The sequence below is a fragment of the Camelus bactrianus genome, chromosome 6 (genome assembly GCF_048773025.1).
Source record: "Camelus bactrianus isolate YW-2024 breed Bactrian camel chromosome 6, ASM4877302v1, whole genome shotgun sequence".
NCBI lineage: Eukaryota > Metazoa > Chordata > Mammalia > Artiodactyla > Camelidae > Camelus > Camelus bactrianus.
The window spans coordinates 87,675,331-87,692,667 of NC_133544.1; the positions used below are offsets into that span (position 1 = coordinate 87,675,331).

At 41.7% G+C, this 17,337-nt stretch overlaps 1 protein-coding gene across 2 annotated transcripts in view; it reads right to left on the reverse strand.

Annotated features, from left to right (window-relative positions):
- The window catches only part of RORA (RAR related orphan receptor A), a 694,742-nt gene that overhangs the window by 169,714 nt on the left and 507,691 nt on the right, over positions 1-17,337 (reverse strand). For both annotated transcript variants that reach the window (XM_074366224.1, XM_074366223.1), the window contains one exon: positions 4,192-4,221. In XM_074366224.1, the coding sequence (XP_074222325.1) occupies positions 4,192-4,221 (30 nt within the window). The remainder of the gene's footprint in view (positions 1-4,191; positions 4,222-17,337) is intronic.

Sequence of the window (17,337 nt, forward strand, 5' to 3'; positions counted from 1 at the left end):
ATCCAACGAGAGGAGGCTGAGGCCTCCAAACTAATTTTCTCTAAGTCAAATTCAAAGCCAAGCCTCTAGGGGTAAGAAGTGAATACATTAACCTAGTCCACTTTAAATGATGGCAAGAATTTTTTTTTTTTAAAGACACAAAGGATTTGTTCTGAAAGAAATATTCTGATTTGTACTAAAATATTTTTACTATTGAGAACTAAAATCTCTTTAGAAATAATACGGGTCTTTAATTTTATGTTTCAGGCATCAGCCTGCTGCCACCAAATATTTGCAAATGTACAAAATTCCCTTTTCATGGTTATTTGGGTTAAAATTAAAAATTTAAGAAGGTTCAAAAGCATACTTTTTTGTGGTTATTTATTAGGGAAAACTGGCATTCCATTGGATTAAGCTGACACGCTTTCCTGACTGCTTGCTGAGGAACTTGTGATTTTTGCATATTGGGGAGTGCCTGTTGCTGAGTGTGGAAGAAAGCAAACTTAAACAAGAAGAGTAAGGAATATAAACAAGGATGCGAACAGGAGGAAGCAACCATGGTCTGTTGACTCTGGAAGCACTCCAGGTGCGAATCAGGTATCCGTCGGGTCTGGGCTGTGATGGCTGGCTGGTGTATCCCCTAGGGTGATGACTCTGCATTGCTAAATTTGCCAGTAGTGAGAAATAACCAAGATTTTCTTCTGTTACAATGTATACTTTTTCACCTCCATATTTGTCATCTTTTAACATTTTAGTGAACACAGAACTACCCAAGCAGAATTAGATTAGTCAGGAGCAAATGAACAGTTGTCCTTGGCAAATATAAAAACCAAGAGAGCAGTTGATTCCAAGAAAAAGATACTTATCTACATGGTACTTTTTCAGCAGGGAAGGGACCAGAACCAACTCGCGAATCATCAAAACAAAAGCATTCTGGAAAGTGTCCGTCCACGTACAGGTGCTATAGAATCAACCACGAAAATTAAACTGAAATTCTACAGCACAGAGTAAAAATTTCTCTAGTCCCGCTCCCACAGGCAAAAACTTCCTTTTCTATTCCCACACCAAAACCCAGCGGCAACATCTCCTGTCAGCAACTGAAGCACATCACAAATGTAAGAATTCCTTGACCCATCTACCATGAGAACATGTGCTAGACGCCCCCCAAACTCTGCCTTCCCCCCACTCCCCGCCAAGTAAAGTTCAGGACACACACTGAAGGTACTATCCTAGGAACTCTGCAGAATCTGGTTTCTCCCAAGACCATGCGTGTGGATTTCTCTGAAGCGAACAATCAGATTTCCTTTCCTGGGAACTTCCGGCTTAACTCACCCCAAACATCTTTTTCTTAAAGAAGCAATACCTGTGCTTTCCAGATAACAAGGTGGCCTAAAATATTATGAAATGTCACAACCTATTCAAGTTCATTTTGTAGTTCTTGTGCCTCTGACTGGTGTACCTGTGAGCTGACACTCTGGTCTGATAATATATTCGGCAACCGTACATGTTAATTTGTAAGTGGAGCAATCTCTCTGTGAGAGCAGTTAGGAAAATCAGATTGAAACTGCTAACGTGAGGTGACTTTAGCCAGGGATGATTATGTAGTCAAGCCTTGACCAGGGTTTCCAGAACCCTGGCTAAGAGTGGAAGGCTTGAGACTGTCCAGAAATGAATTCACACTCTTCCCTAATAGTGAAACTTTTTGAAGAACAGATGTCAAGATGATTTAAGAGGAGCTGGAATTTAACATCTTAAGAAAACTTATCGGCAGGTTGGGACAGCTCAGTTTTCAAGAAAAATCCAACCGATGCTAAAGAAGAAGTCATTTGGGTGACAGTTATTAGAGAAAGAACTGATTGATTTTCTTCCTCACACGTTGTGGGGCCTGCAGAGATGCTGAGATCTGAAATACGGTGGGCTGTCTGCCGAGTTGTGACAAAAACAGTCTCCACGTTTAAGTGGCGTGGAAGACTTCACTAACATTCAACCTGGACAATTCAGTTTCTCTTTGGCAAGTGCAAAGATTCACGCCAGCTGTCCATTCAGGAGCTACCCTTCCCACCTTGTCACCGGACCAGTTGATCTTGGGCCCTGCCCCACAAACCATGAAAGTAAAAACATCAACCAAAAAACCAAGATGATTTCTGATCTCTTTCTATCAATTTAATATTTGAACTGCATAAAGGAAGCTTTAAATCTTTCTACATTAACATTATGCTTAATCCCCAATAATTTTCCTGCCAATTTTTATAGTTAGAAAGACACTCTGGCTGTGTCTTGATTTTATTTTAAAGCGGGTATAGCTGATGGAGTTCGCTAAGCTTCTACTGAAAGACCAGCCTGGCTATATTGCCTGTTACTGGAATGCCTTTTTTTCCTTGCTAGCTACCACTCTCATTCTGCACCTAAATTCTTCCATAAATTTAAATCCAACCACAGGTTATGTTCTGCAGTAGGCAATGAAATCCTCCTTAGGGATGACAGTTCCTTAAAGGTCCTGATGGATGGATGGTCTGTATGTTAAGTCACATCTATTGTCTCTGTCTTAGTAGTTGAGGGGGGTACTCTTTGCATGCCATCGAGCAGAACTAGTGGTTTTTATCCACTTGTCCAGGAGCCAAGTCGTAATGCAAATAGTCAGCGGCTTTCTGTACAATGTCAGGGGGGCCAGGAGCCCCTACCCCATAAACAGTCATCCGCCCCTGCTCCGGAGAGGCCCAGGGCCGAGCTAGCAGAAAGACTGAATTACTTACCACCTCTAGAGTGGGTCCCTCCAGGCCAGGGACGAGCTCATGGGCAAGGCTGTGCAAGGAAGCGCTCTGTACCATGCCTGCCCTGCGGATACACAGAGGACTTCAGTCTCCTGCACTATCAATCTCTCAGTTATCATGAGCTCAATTACGCACCGACAACAGCGAGAACAACAACGACGGAGACAAAACAACCCCCAGAAAAGCTGAGGACCACGGGCTGCCCTGGAGGCGGGGCAGCCCGCGGAAGCTGTGCAATGAGATGAGGTGCTGTCCTGACCACATGTCCGTGACGGACCTGAGCTTTCCCTCTCTCCTCAAACAAACATCCCGTGGACAGACTGCAGGCCGGGGCCCTAAAAGTCAGGTAACCATCAAATTTGGGGGTTTTTTTTGGGGGGGGGTACTTTTTTTTGTTTGTTTCTTTTCTACAAATACAGATAGACAGACAGACAAACCCAAGAGCAGATTTCAAGAATCAACTGAGGCACAAGGTAGACTGCTTTGATGGAACACAGTTTTTTTCCTCTAAATGGTTCACGTGAAATCAAAAATTTTCAAAGCATAATTAGGAAAAACATGGGGACATGTCTTTGTCGGCCCTAAATGGTGCCGTAAATGTCCCCATCGCTTGCCTTAGAAGGGTGCCCCAATGCATCTTGTAGGTAGCACGTATCTGTGGTCTCAAATGGTTATCGAATTCCAATGACACTATTAATTCAAAGTCTAAATAATACTCTGATCAAGTACAGTGAAAGTTGACTGCTTGCAAACAATGACATATTGGTTTCATCCTGAGGTTCAAGGCACAGTCAAGCATCATTGCTCTGATTGCAAATCACAACATTTCACACTGACGTGAGTTTGTTAACTCATGGTGGAGTTCGAATGAAGGCACTTGATGAAAGCAGCTGAACCTGAGAGGTGGGAATGACTCCAGAGGATAAACCCAGCGCACACTTCCACATCAAACTACCCATGCCATTTACCAGGGCCCTCAAAGGCCACACTGCTGGCCGAGCGGCAGTACCTACATTCCCGGTCAGTATCTCTGCTCCACAGACACAAGTACAAAACGGCCTAAGTCGTGAACTCGTGGTGAGGAGAATGCGACCAAAGTTTAAAAGAAATCAAGGTGATGTTTCCTAGAAACATACCAACTCTTCTAAGAAGGATCCAGAGTAAGGGTGATCAGTAAGTAATTCATTGATCCTCCTGGCTAGATGTGATGGCTTTTTCTAAAGAGCATTGGCTTGAATCACTAGAGTTCATCAGACTATGTCTACACTCTCTTTAACACACACTCAGTACAAACAGGTGGAGATGTGCCACTTCCGACCTCTGTTGACCATGGATCACAGCTGAAACATTAGTTTATACTTGAAAGGTCACAGCAGCCAGACATATGCGAATTCCAACTCTTCAGAAAACTTTGGACAAAAAAAAAAAATGCATTACTTACATGTATGCGTCTTCTTTGTTACTGAGATACCTAGAAGAGAAGAAACAATGACAAAGGTAAGAAGGTATCCAGGATGTAGTTCTTAGGATGTCCATCATCCACAGTGTACCCAGAAGCTCATTTTGTTCAGATGAGGATGAGAGGTAAGATGACCCTTAACCTCACAGAGCTCCATCACTGGATCAACCCCAGGGTGACGCGAGCATTAGTGATGGGGGCAGCGAGCATCACCTTCTGGCTTAAGGGATGCTGTGGTAAAAACAGCAGCGCGCACAGTAATTAAACCAAGTGAGAGAAGACTCTTATTTTTACTTTAAATAGGGGAGAAGATCATGTTTATAGGCAGAGTGGGGAAGATTTAAGGCACAAGAGAGTGATGTCAACCGACTCAGACAAGAGTGAACTGAGCAACAGAGCAATTAATTTGCCACGGCCATTGATTTGGTGTTTACTTTTTAATGAAAATGACTCTTCCTGCTCACATGAAGCATAACTTCTAATGGGGAGGGAAAACGCATCCACAAAATGTGCCTCTCTGTCTGTCCTCATTAAAGTCAGAAGGGGCATGACAGCTCCTTCGCTGTACGCGGCAGCAAAATGAACACACGCTGGATGAAAAGATGAGGAACTCATGAGTCAGCACCCTTGATGTCTCCAAGATGATTTACAGAGAGCAGGTGAGGCATGGAGCGAGGCAAGGTTCCGCACACGAGACCACAGACAGACACCACGAACGCAGGCTTCCATGCCAACAGCGCCATGGCCACCTCAGAGATTCTCCATTTTCAACTCTTTATTTTCCATTCTTCTCGGGGAGAGGGGGGTGAGATGCTTGAGACCAGATAGGTTCAAGGTTAACAAAACTCTTGGGAACATTTAGCCTGTGACTAAGAAGGGTGGTCAACCTTGCATTTTTTTTTCTTTCAAGTTATTAAGGGAACGATTTAACCCTCCCCGGGAAAAGTAAAGTTGTTGAAAACCTTGGCGCCCACATCAGACCAATTACCGAGCTATGGAACGTATCGTACAGGAAAGAAATCCGTTCTGAAAATCCATGGTAGACATAAAGAATGTTAGTTCCAAAGTTGTGCGCCAAGACCAAAATCACACACTTGTGCTCCACACAACTTTCCAAAGGACTTATTTAAGGAAGCTGAAATTACATACCCCGACTCAAAACCCTTTTCTCCCCCCCTTTTGATTGAGGAAAACGAAACGATTGCTTTTCATCATGTTTGACTTGGCTTTGCAGAGTGAAGTGAGAACCTTCTGCAGAGTCTGGGAGGCTCTCTCACGTGGGCACTCACCAGAGTGTTCTAGGAGTTCTAGGAGTTTCTGAAATGAGCTTTTTTTCCACAGGAAGGGAGCTTTCCCCAACAGCAAGAGTGAGAACAGTTGAAAAATCTGAATACCACCTGCGACTGACACCAGCACCAGTACTTCGACACACGAAGGCTCTTTCGGCGTTATGAGAGCTGTCTGTGTACTTTCCTGAGCAAATGCTGCTTTCTGTAAAATCACTTTGAAGAGAAAGCGCACATGCTGTCACTCCTGATTATTCAGAACCTTCACACAATTGGATTTAGTGCGGCCCCAGACAGACCTACCTATATTTGCTGAGTGTGGAACTGCTTTCGCCTGACATCCAAAGGCCTGATGAAAATACCACGGCTTTGACTTTTCTCCTTAAATTTATTATACAGCGGGAGGCAGTGTTCTCATCAAATATTTTCATGACGATTAGATTGATAATAGATTTGGAAAATCCTTCCAGGAAAGCTGCCTGATCTTTGAGATCACAATAGTGCAGAGCTGAGACTTCTCGCATCTGTCTCCAGGAGACAGCGTGACTTCTGCCACAGCACTAACTCGGTCCCTCAGTTTTGTTTAACTGCCAATTAGTGATCAGGAGAAATAACTGGGGCACAGAGCTATACAAAGAGTTGCCAGATTTAGCAGAGACAATACAGGATGCCCGGTTACATTTAAATTTCAGACAGTAGTAATTTGTTGCTTATCTGAAATTCAAATACAAACTGGGCATCCTGTGTTTAATCTGGCAACCCTAACCTCTGCAAATAAAATGTAAATTATATCTATCACATACAATGAAGCATATACCAATAAATTAATAGATACACCTCAATGGGGAAAGGCTTCAAAAACACATCCCTCTCACAAAGCAATAATTTTTTTTAAAGTACATTACAACTTCCAATTATGGAGACAGAACTGTGCATAATATTTAATTTTTTTTTTTTTACTTAGTAGACAATTCTATTTCCCTAGGAAAAGCAAGTGAACTGAAACAATGTGAATGCACAAAAGATAAATTTAATGGAAGAATCCGAAAATTTATTGGAATTCCCTTCCTCCTCCTCTTCTGAAAAATAACTGTGATCACACTAATGTCTTGTAGCACTTCTTTCTCTACAGAAGCTCCAGTATTTAACAGGAACTGATTCCATAGAGTGAAAAAAAAAAAAAAAGCAGAATATGTCCTTCTCATTTCACAGATGGGTCAACCAAGACTCAGGAAAATTTAATCAGCACAATGAAAAGTTTTCTGTGGGAAGTTAATATCTGGTGGGAAGTGAGCTATCTAAGGAGGTAAAAGACTTGTCCTCAAAAACTGTAAGATGCTGATGAAAGAAACTAAAGACGACACAAAGAGATGGAAAGATATACGGTGTTCTTGGATTGGAAGAATCAATATTAAAATAACATACCACCCAAGGCAGTTACAGAGTCACTGAATCCCCATCCAAATGCCAATGGCATTTTTCACAGAACTAGGACAAACAATTTTAAATTTTATATGGAAACACAAAAGACCCTGAATAGTCAAAATAATCTTGAGAAACAAGGACAGAGCTGGAGGAATCTGCTCTTCAGACTATACTACAAAGCTACAGTCCTCAAAAGAGTATGGTACTGGCACAAAAACACATACATAGCTCAATGGAACAGAATAGACAGCCTACAAATAAACCCACACCCTTATGGTCTATTAATCTACAACACAGGAGGCAAGAATACACAATGGAGAAAAGACAGTCTCTTTCATAAGTGGTGCTGGAAAACTGGACAGCTGCATGTAAGAGAATGAAATTAGAACATTCTCTTAACACCATATACAAAATAAACTCAAAAAAGACTAAAGACCAAAATGTAAGACTGGAAACCATAAAACTCCTAGAGGAAAACATAGGCAGAACACTCTGACATAAACCATAGCAATATATACATATTTTTAGATCTGTCTCCTAAAGCAGAGGAAATAAAAGCAAAAATAAACAAATAAGACACAATTAAACTTAAAAGCAGCAAAGGAAGCCATCAACAAAATGAAAGGACAACCTACTGAATGGGAGGAAACATTTGCAAATGATATGACTGATAAGGGGTTATAGATATCCAACATCTATAAACAGCTCATACAACTCAACATCAGAAAAGCAAACTACCTGATTAAAAAATGGGCAGAAGACCTGAATAGACATTTTTCTAAAGAGGACATGCAGATGGCCAACACACACATGGAAAGACGCTCAACATCACTGATCATCAGGGAAATGGACATCAAAATCACAATGAGACATCACCTTGCACCCATCAGAATGGCTTTCCTTGAAAAGAACACAAATAAAAGTTGGCGAGGCTGTGGAGAAACGGGAACCCTCATACACTGCTGGCAGCAATGTAAATTGGTGCAGCCACAGTGGAAAACAGTATGGAGAGTTCCACAAAATGACTCAGCAATTCTACTCCTGAGTAGATACCTGAAGAAAATCAAAGACACTATTTCAAAAAGATACATGCACCCTAATGTTCATAGCAACATTGTTTACAATTGCCAAGATTACCTAAGTGTCCATCAACGGATGAATGGATAAAGATGTGAGATAGATAAACACACACACACACACACACACACACACACAAAATAGAATACTATTCAGCCATGAAAAGAATGAAATTTTGCCATTTGCAACAACATGGATAGACTTGGAGGGTATTATGTTAAGTGAAGTAAGTCAGACAGAGAAAGACAAATATGTATGCTGTCATTTATATGCAGTATATAAAAATACAACAAACTAGTGAACGTAACAAAAAAGAAACAGACTCACACACACGGAGAACAAAGTAGTGGTTACCAGTGGGGGGAGGGAAGGGGGGAGGAGCCATATGGGGGAAGGGGAGTAAGAAGTCCAAACTTTTATGTATAAAATAAGCTACAAGGATATATGATACAATACAGGGAATTCAGCCAATATTTTATAATAACTACGAATGAAGTATAACCTTTAAAAACTGAACCACTACATTATATTCTTGTAACATATAATATTGTACATCAATTATACTTCAATACAAAACAACAACAAAAACCCTTAGTAGAGATAGTGCCTTGAAAAAGAGTAAATATTAAAAAAAAAAAAAGTTTCTCCTTGAAGCATATCACTCGGCAGTCAGCTCTATAAATGATTTAAACCCACAAGGCCCTGTCCCCTGCCTTAGCTAAGCCAGGAAGCCCCTCCAGGGCTTGGGTGATAGAGGCACTTGGAGAGGCCTGTGTGCCTTGGTTAGTGACCAGCAGCCATTTCTTCACCTGCTTCGTTCTTAAATGGTGTGTGGGGGTGGGTGTGTGTGTGTGTGTGGGGGGGTCCTTCCATTTCTCTTTTTCTTTATTTCCAGAGGCTGCAGGATTCCAGTCTTTCTTGTCACAGAGCTCATCCTTCCTGAGATCACGAGGGTCGAAGCTGCCCATCCTTGTCCTCAAGTGGAAGGTGAAAGACATATTCGAACCTAATGCTTCTAGCAGCCGCACTGAATCAAGAATTTTGGGAGAACTGGGTTTTCTACAGGTAAGTTATGATGATGGTTTAGGAGGCATAGAGCTCCAATTCTACCCAGAAATGGAAAAGAATAAACTTCTTCAAGGCAGCTCCTAAGATAACTAGATTTGGAGTCAAGCTGACCTGAACTTTTATTCGTAGTCCATCCACTTTCCCGCCTCTTGGCTGAGAGGCCTTGGGCAAGTTGCTTCACTTCTCTGGGCTTGTATTTCCCAGCCTCCACAACTGTATATTATCGTAGTAACAGTCAAAAGGCAGTTGTGAAAACTAAAAGGAAATAAGGATGCTATGAACATTGGGGTGCGTGTATCTTTTTGAATAAGCGTTTTTGGTTTTCTTTGGGTACTTCCCACAAGTAGGAATTATGATATAAATGTTAATTATTTACCTTGACCAAAGGTGGGCCACCCATGCTGCCTTATTTGGATTAGAAATTTATATAATTAGAAAGTTGGATTAGAATGTTCTACTGAAAGCTATGCTACAGTTACTTATGATGTCCTGGGTTTCACACTGATCCAGGGCCTCAGACTCTGGTTTTCAGACCAAGTGCTCTGACTTCAAAATTCACATCTGATGGAGGAGAGCATGAGACAGAACCAAGTTTCTAAAAGTCAATGTGTTCTATCCTAGACCCCAAACTCCACTGGGGTCTTACTCTCTAAAATCAAGGGAAGATACTTGCTTACGGGGCAGGTGGATAAGGGGTTTGCCCGATTAGCAAGTCCTTTGCTAAGGATCAGCATGGGCAAAGGACTTGGATCACCGCACCGAAGGGTGATCAAACCACGTCCAGATGTTGTGAAGGTTTTGATCCGCCTCCCAATGCTTGGGAAGTGCCACCAAGACCCCTCCCCCGGAGATCTGCAAACAGACCACTGAGAAGACGCGTGAGCTCTGCAGAGACTGGGGCTTCACGGAGTGGCAGAAGACTGATGGGTGGAACCAGCTTTCCAAACACAGAGCACTCACACACCCTCTGCCAAAAGGAAACTGGCTGGCTGATCTGGGGAAGTCACAACTTCCCTGGGCCTCAGTTTTCTCATCTGTAACTTGAGACAGTTGAACTACACGATTTCTTGATTTCTCTTCTAGTGCCTGGATCAAGGACGCCTTGCCCCGCTTTCAAGCTCTCGAACCAAACCTCCTCTAGGCAACAGGCTGCCAGGTCTATTTCTCCCTGTAGAAAAAGCTAACGTAGCCACAATCAAAGGCAACCCCCTGAAACTTCTTTCTTTTTGCCTTTAAAAAGCAAAGAAGAAAGAAGGCAGTATCCACAAAAGGTTATGTAAGTAAAAGGTTCACTTCTTTGGGGTGATATTTTAAAATTATCTGGGCTAGAGAAAAATAGTTCCTCTTCATAACGTTGTGGGACTCCTTATTAATTTATCCAGATCATTATATCTTTATATATATGTAGAGAGAGGGGGGGAGGGAGAGAGAGAGAAACTCTCCCACTTAAGGCTTTAGAGTAATCTCTAACTTAACTGTTTTAAATTGCTGATTAATATCCTTAAAACGAAGAGGAAAAATCTTCACAACTACTCTCCCCAAACTAGGACTTCTCATACAGCGAGATTCCCTGCGTCTGTTTAGCTGACCATGCTTCAAAGTCAAGCAAAGGAAATGTCATGAAAATGCCACAAATTTATCACTGTCACAGTTATCAGTAGTCACAGAGTTACAGTGATTGCAGAGCAGAGCACTTGAGGAATGTAATCTGATATTTCCAATCAATGCCAAATCCTGGACCAATTAACTTCTCTGATGGACTTCTTATTGTCTCTTGGTTTCTAGGCAATTGTCTGGGTACCAAGTTGATTGTAACTTTTTTGGTAGGGGAGGGGGAGTAAGAAATGGCACCTTTCCTCCTCCCTAGACAATGCCAGTTACTAAGCTGGCATTTCCAGAGATGCCGCATTGTGGAGAAGTCTGTAACTATCAAGATTCCTCTTTGCCACTTTGCTAATATTTAGCCTGTGTGCCTTCTCTCGTCCTTGTTCACAAGGAGATAACAATTGTTGAAACAGATCTTTTCAACATGGATAAGTCTGAGTTAGGGGGAAAAAAAAAAAACAAAAAGAAAAACAAACACAGCCAAAAGTACCTAAAATAAGATGCAGTATGTAGTACCCCTGAAACTAACATCATAAATCAATGACACTTCAATACAAAATAAGAATAAAAAAAGATGCAGTGGAGTTTTTTTCCTTCTTTTTGTTTCTAAATTTGTCAGCGTTTCCCTATTTCAAGTGAGCATGTGTGGCAGGGAGGGGAAGAGGTGCTGAACGAGAATGAACAACATCTTTAACTGGCCAACCCACTTCATGCTTCTACACGAGCCCGAGCAGAGCGACGCTTCGGGTCATTTCTAGAAAAGGAGGGCTCCAAATATGAAGGCCTTTGCAAGGTTCATTCTCCCTTCTCACAAGATGCCTGCGTTAAATGAGACGCCCATGATTCAAGCTGTGGTCTTGTGAAAATGGCTTAACCTCTCTTGAGCCTCTGTTTTCTTATCCATAAAACGGGGATAGAATTCTCAGTACTGGGTTTATTGTAAGACTTAAATAAGGTCATTAACATGGGACACCTAGCATCATGACTCTTTTCTACTAGAGAAGATTCTAACGGCAGACATTCTGCACTGGAGAAGCAGAGAGCTAGCCCTTGGCTGGACACAGGCCATGCCCATTAGGGCACTGCTGTTAAACAGGTGGATGATCTGGTAAGTAAACATTTCAGCACTTGGGCAGAATTTCCAAAACAAAATCTGGACCCCCACCTCCTGCCATGTTACCAAGCAGCACAGTGATGGGGCTGCAATCCTCTGGGTCGGCTCGCTCCCTCCCAGACCTCTTCCTCACTCCCTCGTTGTAAGGAGCTAGCAGTTAAAACAGCAATTTACATGCAGCGTGTGAACACTCGGTAAGAAACAAGCCCCAGCATTCAGGTGGTTGTTTTTGAATGGCTAACCATTGTTTCATAAAGAAAATACATCACTCTGAGCTGGCCCTCTGTCCCCACTCCCCCAATCCTGACTTCTCCCGTGAGCTGGCTTCCTTTTACACACAGTCAAGGATCGATGCAGGATGTGAATCAGGAACACAGCCCTTGCCAAACAAAATGATGCTACAAAACAATGTCCTTGTCTAGGACAAAAGAGCTATTAATGATAATCAGTACATATTACTGAGAGTGCTCCAAGTAATCTCTGGACTTTGTTTCAAAAATTCTTAATGGACACTAATGCTCCGAGTTCACTCGAAAGAGAAATAAATTACGTGCCAGGGTTGCAGGGACCAAGGACAACAGGAGGAAGGCATCAAAGCATTAGCAATGTTACGACAATCAAACATTTTATAATTGCATAAAAAGCCTTTAAAAATCATTTATACATACTAATTATGAAGATAAATAATACCTTAATGTGAGGTTTCTTTTATGTTAGATTTGAGCCTAGGTTGAGCTGTTTCAGTAATAATACTTCAGCTCTTTTACCAATCAAGGTACTTTCTCCAGCATGAAGAAAATTACATTTTAGTTTGAAAAATGGTTACGGGAATGAACACGAAAAAATTTTTTTGTTGTTTTTGAATTAAAAAGAATTTTTATGATTGCCCTCCATCTTGAGGTCATATTTCCTGTCATGTGTGCCCAGAAATATCTTTTAATTTTGGACAGGCAGCCACAGCTGTCCCCTCTTTCAAGTCCTGCCTTTATCTTTGACAAAACAGTTCCAAGGACAAAACCTCATTCCTGGTCCCCGAGCAAAGGCAACATAAAGAGACCATTGGTCTATCCTAAAAAAAAATTTGAGACTAAATTTATCTGAGAAACATCCATCTTCTCCCTTAGAGATTACTATTCAGAGCATTATAAAAAGGAGGGAAATCTCTCCTCTTATGGATTGCTGGAGCCAAATGTGTGATTAGCACGAATGGACAATAAGAAAAATAAGAATCTTTTGTTTTTTTCAAATTGATTTCCTTCTATCCAGTCTCCATCCTGAAAATGAAGCTGCCCATTAGATATTACTTGGTCGACTTAAGTTTGATTTTGGAGCTCTGGGCAGACATGTGAACTGCCAACTATCACCACTTCCAGCTCAGCCTTCTGAAACTGGGTAGTTTTATCATATAAGTGCACAATCCAATTCTGGTAAAAATCAACAGCTTTTACCATGCTTTTTCAGAGAACGCTTTACTTATCTACCTCTGAAACCTGCTGAAATTGTTTACCTTTGCCACAAATATGGGCAGGTACTGACGGTCTGTACGTGACTTGCCTGGATGTTGTCAAACACCGTGGCTAGAGCTACAAACCCCAAAATCAAAGCTACTGGAACTGGTTGGACAGGATGATCCAAAGATTTTGGAGCTGTGACCCTGAAGCATGTCAGGCACCATAGACACTTCTTATATACTATCTCCTTGTCTAGTCATGGGCCATGGATCCTGGTCAGTATAAGCAGGTTAAGGCAAATAATGACTGAAGAGATATCACCTGGTCCACCGCTACCTCAAACCAAAGTCTGCTACGGATGTCAGAAAAAATCCAATCCAAAATGGGCGGAAGACCTAAACAAGCAATTCTCCAGTGAAGACATACAAATGGTCAACAGGCACATGAAAATATGCTCAATATTGCTAATTACCAGAGAAATGCAAATCAAAACTACAAGGTATCACCTCACACCAGTCAGAACGGTCATCATTTAAAAGTTCATGAACAACGAATGCTGGAGAGGGTGTGGAGAAAAGGGAACCCTCCTACACTGTTGGCGGGAATGTAGTTTGGTGCAGCCATTGTGGAAAACAGTATAGAGATTTCTCAAAAAATTAAAAATAGCCTTACCATGTGATCCAGCAATCCCACTCCTGGGCATATATTAGGAAAATAACTCTAATTTGAAAAGATACATGCACCCCAATGTTCACAGCAGCACTATATACAATAGCCAAGACATGAAATCAACCTAAACATCCATCAACAGATGACTGGAAAAAGAAGTTGTGGTATATTTATACAATGGAATACTACTCAGCCATAAAAAAGAATGAAATGCCATTTGCAGCAACATGGATGGACCTAGAGATCATCATTCTAAGTGAAGTAAGCCATAAAGAGAAAAAAAAGTACCATATGAGATCACTCATATGTGGAATCTAAAATAAGAAAAAAAGAACACTAATGAACTCATCTACAAAACAGAAAGACTCACAGACAAAGTAAACAATCTTACGGTTACTGGAGGAAAGGGGGTGGGAAGGGATAAATTTGAGAGTTTGAGATTTGCAAATGTTAGCCACTATATATAAAAATAGATTGAGAAAACAGTTTTTGTCTGTATAGCACAGGGGACTATATTCAATACCTTGCAATAACCTTTAATGAGAAAAAATATGAAAATGAATATATATATGTATATGCATGACTTGTGCTGTACGCCAGAAATTGACACATTGTAACCAACTATACTTCAATTAAAAAAAAAAAAAAAAGCAGCAGCATGGATAGAGCCAGGGTATACAAATTATGGCAAAGAAGGAAACAATTTCATGGGTTCACTCATGTGCTCAATCACCTGGAAAGGAGAGGAAATCCGCTTAAGTGGAAACAATGGGAATCCGGTTCTAAATCTGGGGGAAGTGAGTGCCACTCTCAGAACCAGGACGAACTCAAAGCTCCAGATCCAATAGTGGATCAAATAAATATTCAGAAGTGGAGAGATAATTTCAGTTAGTCCTGAATGTGTAGGATACCAACGGTCTGCAAAGGATTTCCAAAAATGTCAACGTTATTACCCTCTTGATGCAGAAAGATGAAAAGTCCCATTAAATCAACTCTCCATAGCTTCTCTACTCTCTTTTGATGGCAGAATTTTAGGCAGCTTGTCTGGACTGACCTCTGCTGGGTGACAATTCAAGAAAAGAAAGTAGTCACCAAGGCATTTACTTTGTATTCACAGACTTTACTGAGTGTGATAATTATTAGATTAGATGTAGAAACTCTTTCCCCATATGAGATTCGAGTCAGGAAGACTGCATGCCAGTTCTCGCTCTGTCACTTGCCAGCTGTGTGAATTTGGTCAAGATATTTAATTTCTCTGAGCCTCAGTTTCCCCATCCTCAAAGAAGGGGAAAAAAAATTTCTCCTTTCACCTGGCAATTCAACCGCTGGAAATACAGGCTTAGGAAGGATTTATGGATGAACACAGAGTTTTTATTATAACATTGTTTCTATCAGCAAAACATAAGAGGGGAACCACTCAGATGTCAATAGTAGAGGATGAGTTAATAAACCATGTATATTTATGTCATGGAATACTCTGCCATCATTCAAATAATGAAAACTTAATTGTATAGACAGATGCTCTAGCATCTAGAGGAACAAAAGACTGAAAAATACACACAAAATTAGTGGCACTGGTTATCTCTGAGTAGGGAAATAAGGAATGATTTTTATTTTCTTTTCTTTGCCTATATCTTCTGAAATTTCCATAATAAAGCTGTACAAATAAAATTCTAATAGTAAAAAAGCCAATATTAAAAAGAAATGATGGATGGAAGTGTGACTTAGTGTTGGTTTTTATTATCAGAAACATCACTCCTCTGGGACCATTAGGAGACCCGGTTTTCTATGACAACTACTCGTTGCATTACTTATTCCAGGAACTCTCTCTGGAGTCTGAAGTACACGTGTGATGGCATAGCTGGCAACTTTCAGGGGCGCCCCATGGTGATGGACAATCTAAAAATACAGCTGACCCTCGAGCAACTACCTATAACTTACAGTTGGCCGTACATATCCCTGGCTCCTCTACATCCTTGGATTCAACCCACATTGGACCGTGTAGCACTGTGGTATTTACTATTGAAGAATATCCACTATAAGTGGACCCGTGCAGTTCAAACCCGTGTTGTTCAAGCGTCAACTGTACTTCGTAAAATAGTAATCCAGCCACCAATCAACATGATGATGAAGGTCTAAAAAAATTAGCCTTGCTGAGTTCAGTGTGTTTTAGATAATGATCTAGAATCAGTGAGAGACCTGGACTCATGGTGGACAAGACCTGACTTCTCGGAAAACAAGCACCGTTTAGCTATCTAATCAGTTTTGTTCCTCCTGATGCTACAGGGTGTCTGTGCTGTTGGCACAGCCCAGCACTGCGGCCCCCGTGGGTTTGTGGAGACCTCTGCTGAGCAGGTGTGGTCTCAGAGACTGATCGCAAATCCCTCAAGGCAAGAGGGAGTCCTTTTGTCAGTATCCCGAGAAGTCTCTGGAACTCAGCGCAGTGTAATGTGAAGAGCAGGCTCACAGGGACAGAAGGACCAAGGATGCAAGCAAGGCTGCACTGCCGTCAGTTAAATCACTTACTCTGGGTAGGTGACTCAGCCTGAGCCACAGGCTGATTTCTGCAGGATGGAGGTCAGAATGCCTTCTTTGTGGCGCTGTTATGATCACCAAATTGTAGATACAGTGCAAAGGTGAAAGCTGTCAAGGGTCCTTGAATTCCATTACCTAAGCAAAGTACCTTGCACCAATACATTGGAATGTTCCCGTGGAAAAGGGAATGAAAAAAGGCCTATATGTCCTTGGGTTGTGGCATTAAGGTGGCACTGAGCTTCAGAACAAACGCTGGGTCCTTTTGGAGACTGATAATACCTTGTCCTAATTTGATTTCAGTTTGCATAGCGCTTCTAAATTGTCTTTCCTTCCTTCCATCCTTCCGCCCTTCCTTCCCTCCTTCCGCCCTTCCTTCCCTCCTCTCTCTTTCTTTCATCTTAAGAAGGTTATAATGGCTTGAGCTGCATCCCCCCAAAAGATATGTCCCAGTCCTCACCCCAGCACCTGTGAACGTGACTTTATTTGGAAATTGGGTCCTTATACCTGTAATCGCGATGAGACCATATTGGATTAGGGTGGGTCTTAAATCCAGTGACGACTGTCTTTATAAGAGAAAGGAGAGGGAGATTTAGACACAGAGACACAGAAGACACATAGAGACGGTCATGTGAAAACAGAGGCAGAGACTGGAGTGATATAGCTACGAACCAAGGGGTGCTGAGCACTGCCAGTGACTACCAGAAGCTAGGAGAGATGCTTCCAGACATTCTTCCCTGGAACCTTCAGAGGGAGCGTGGCCCTGCAGACACCTTGATTTTGGAGTTGTAGCATCCAGAACTTTGTGAGAATATATCTCTGTTGTTTTAAGCCATCCAGTTCGCGGTAATGCGTCACAGCAGCCCCAGGAAATTAACACAAAGGTCCAGGAAATTTTATG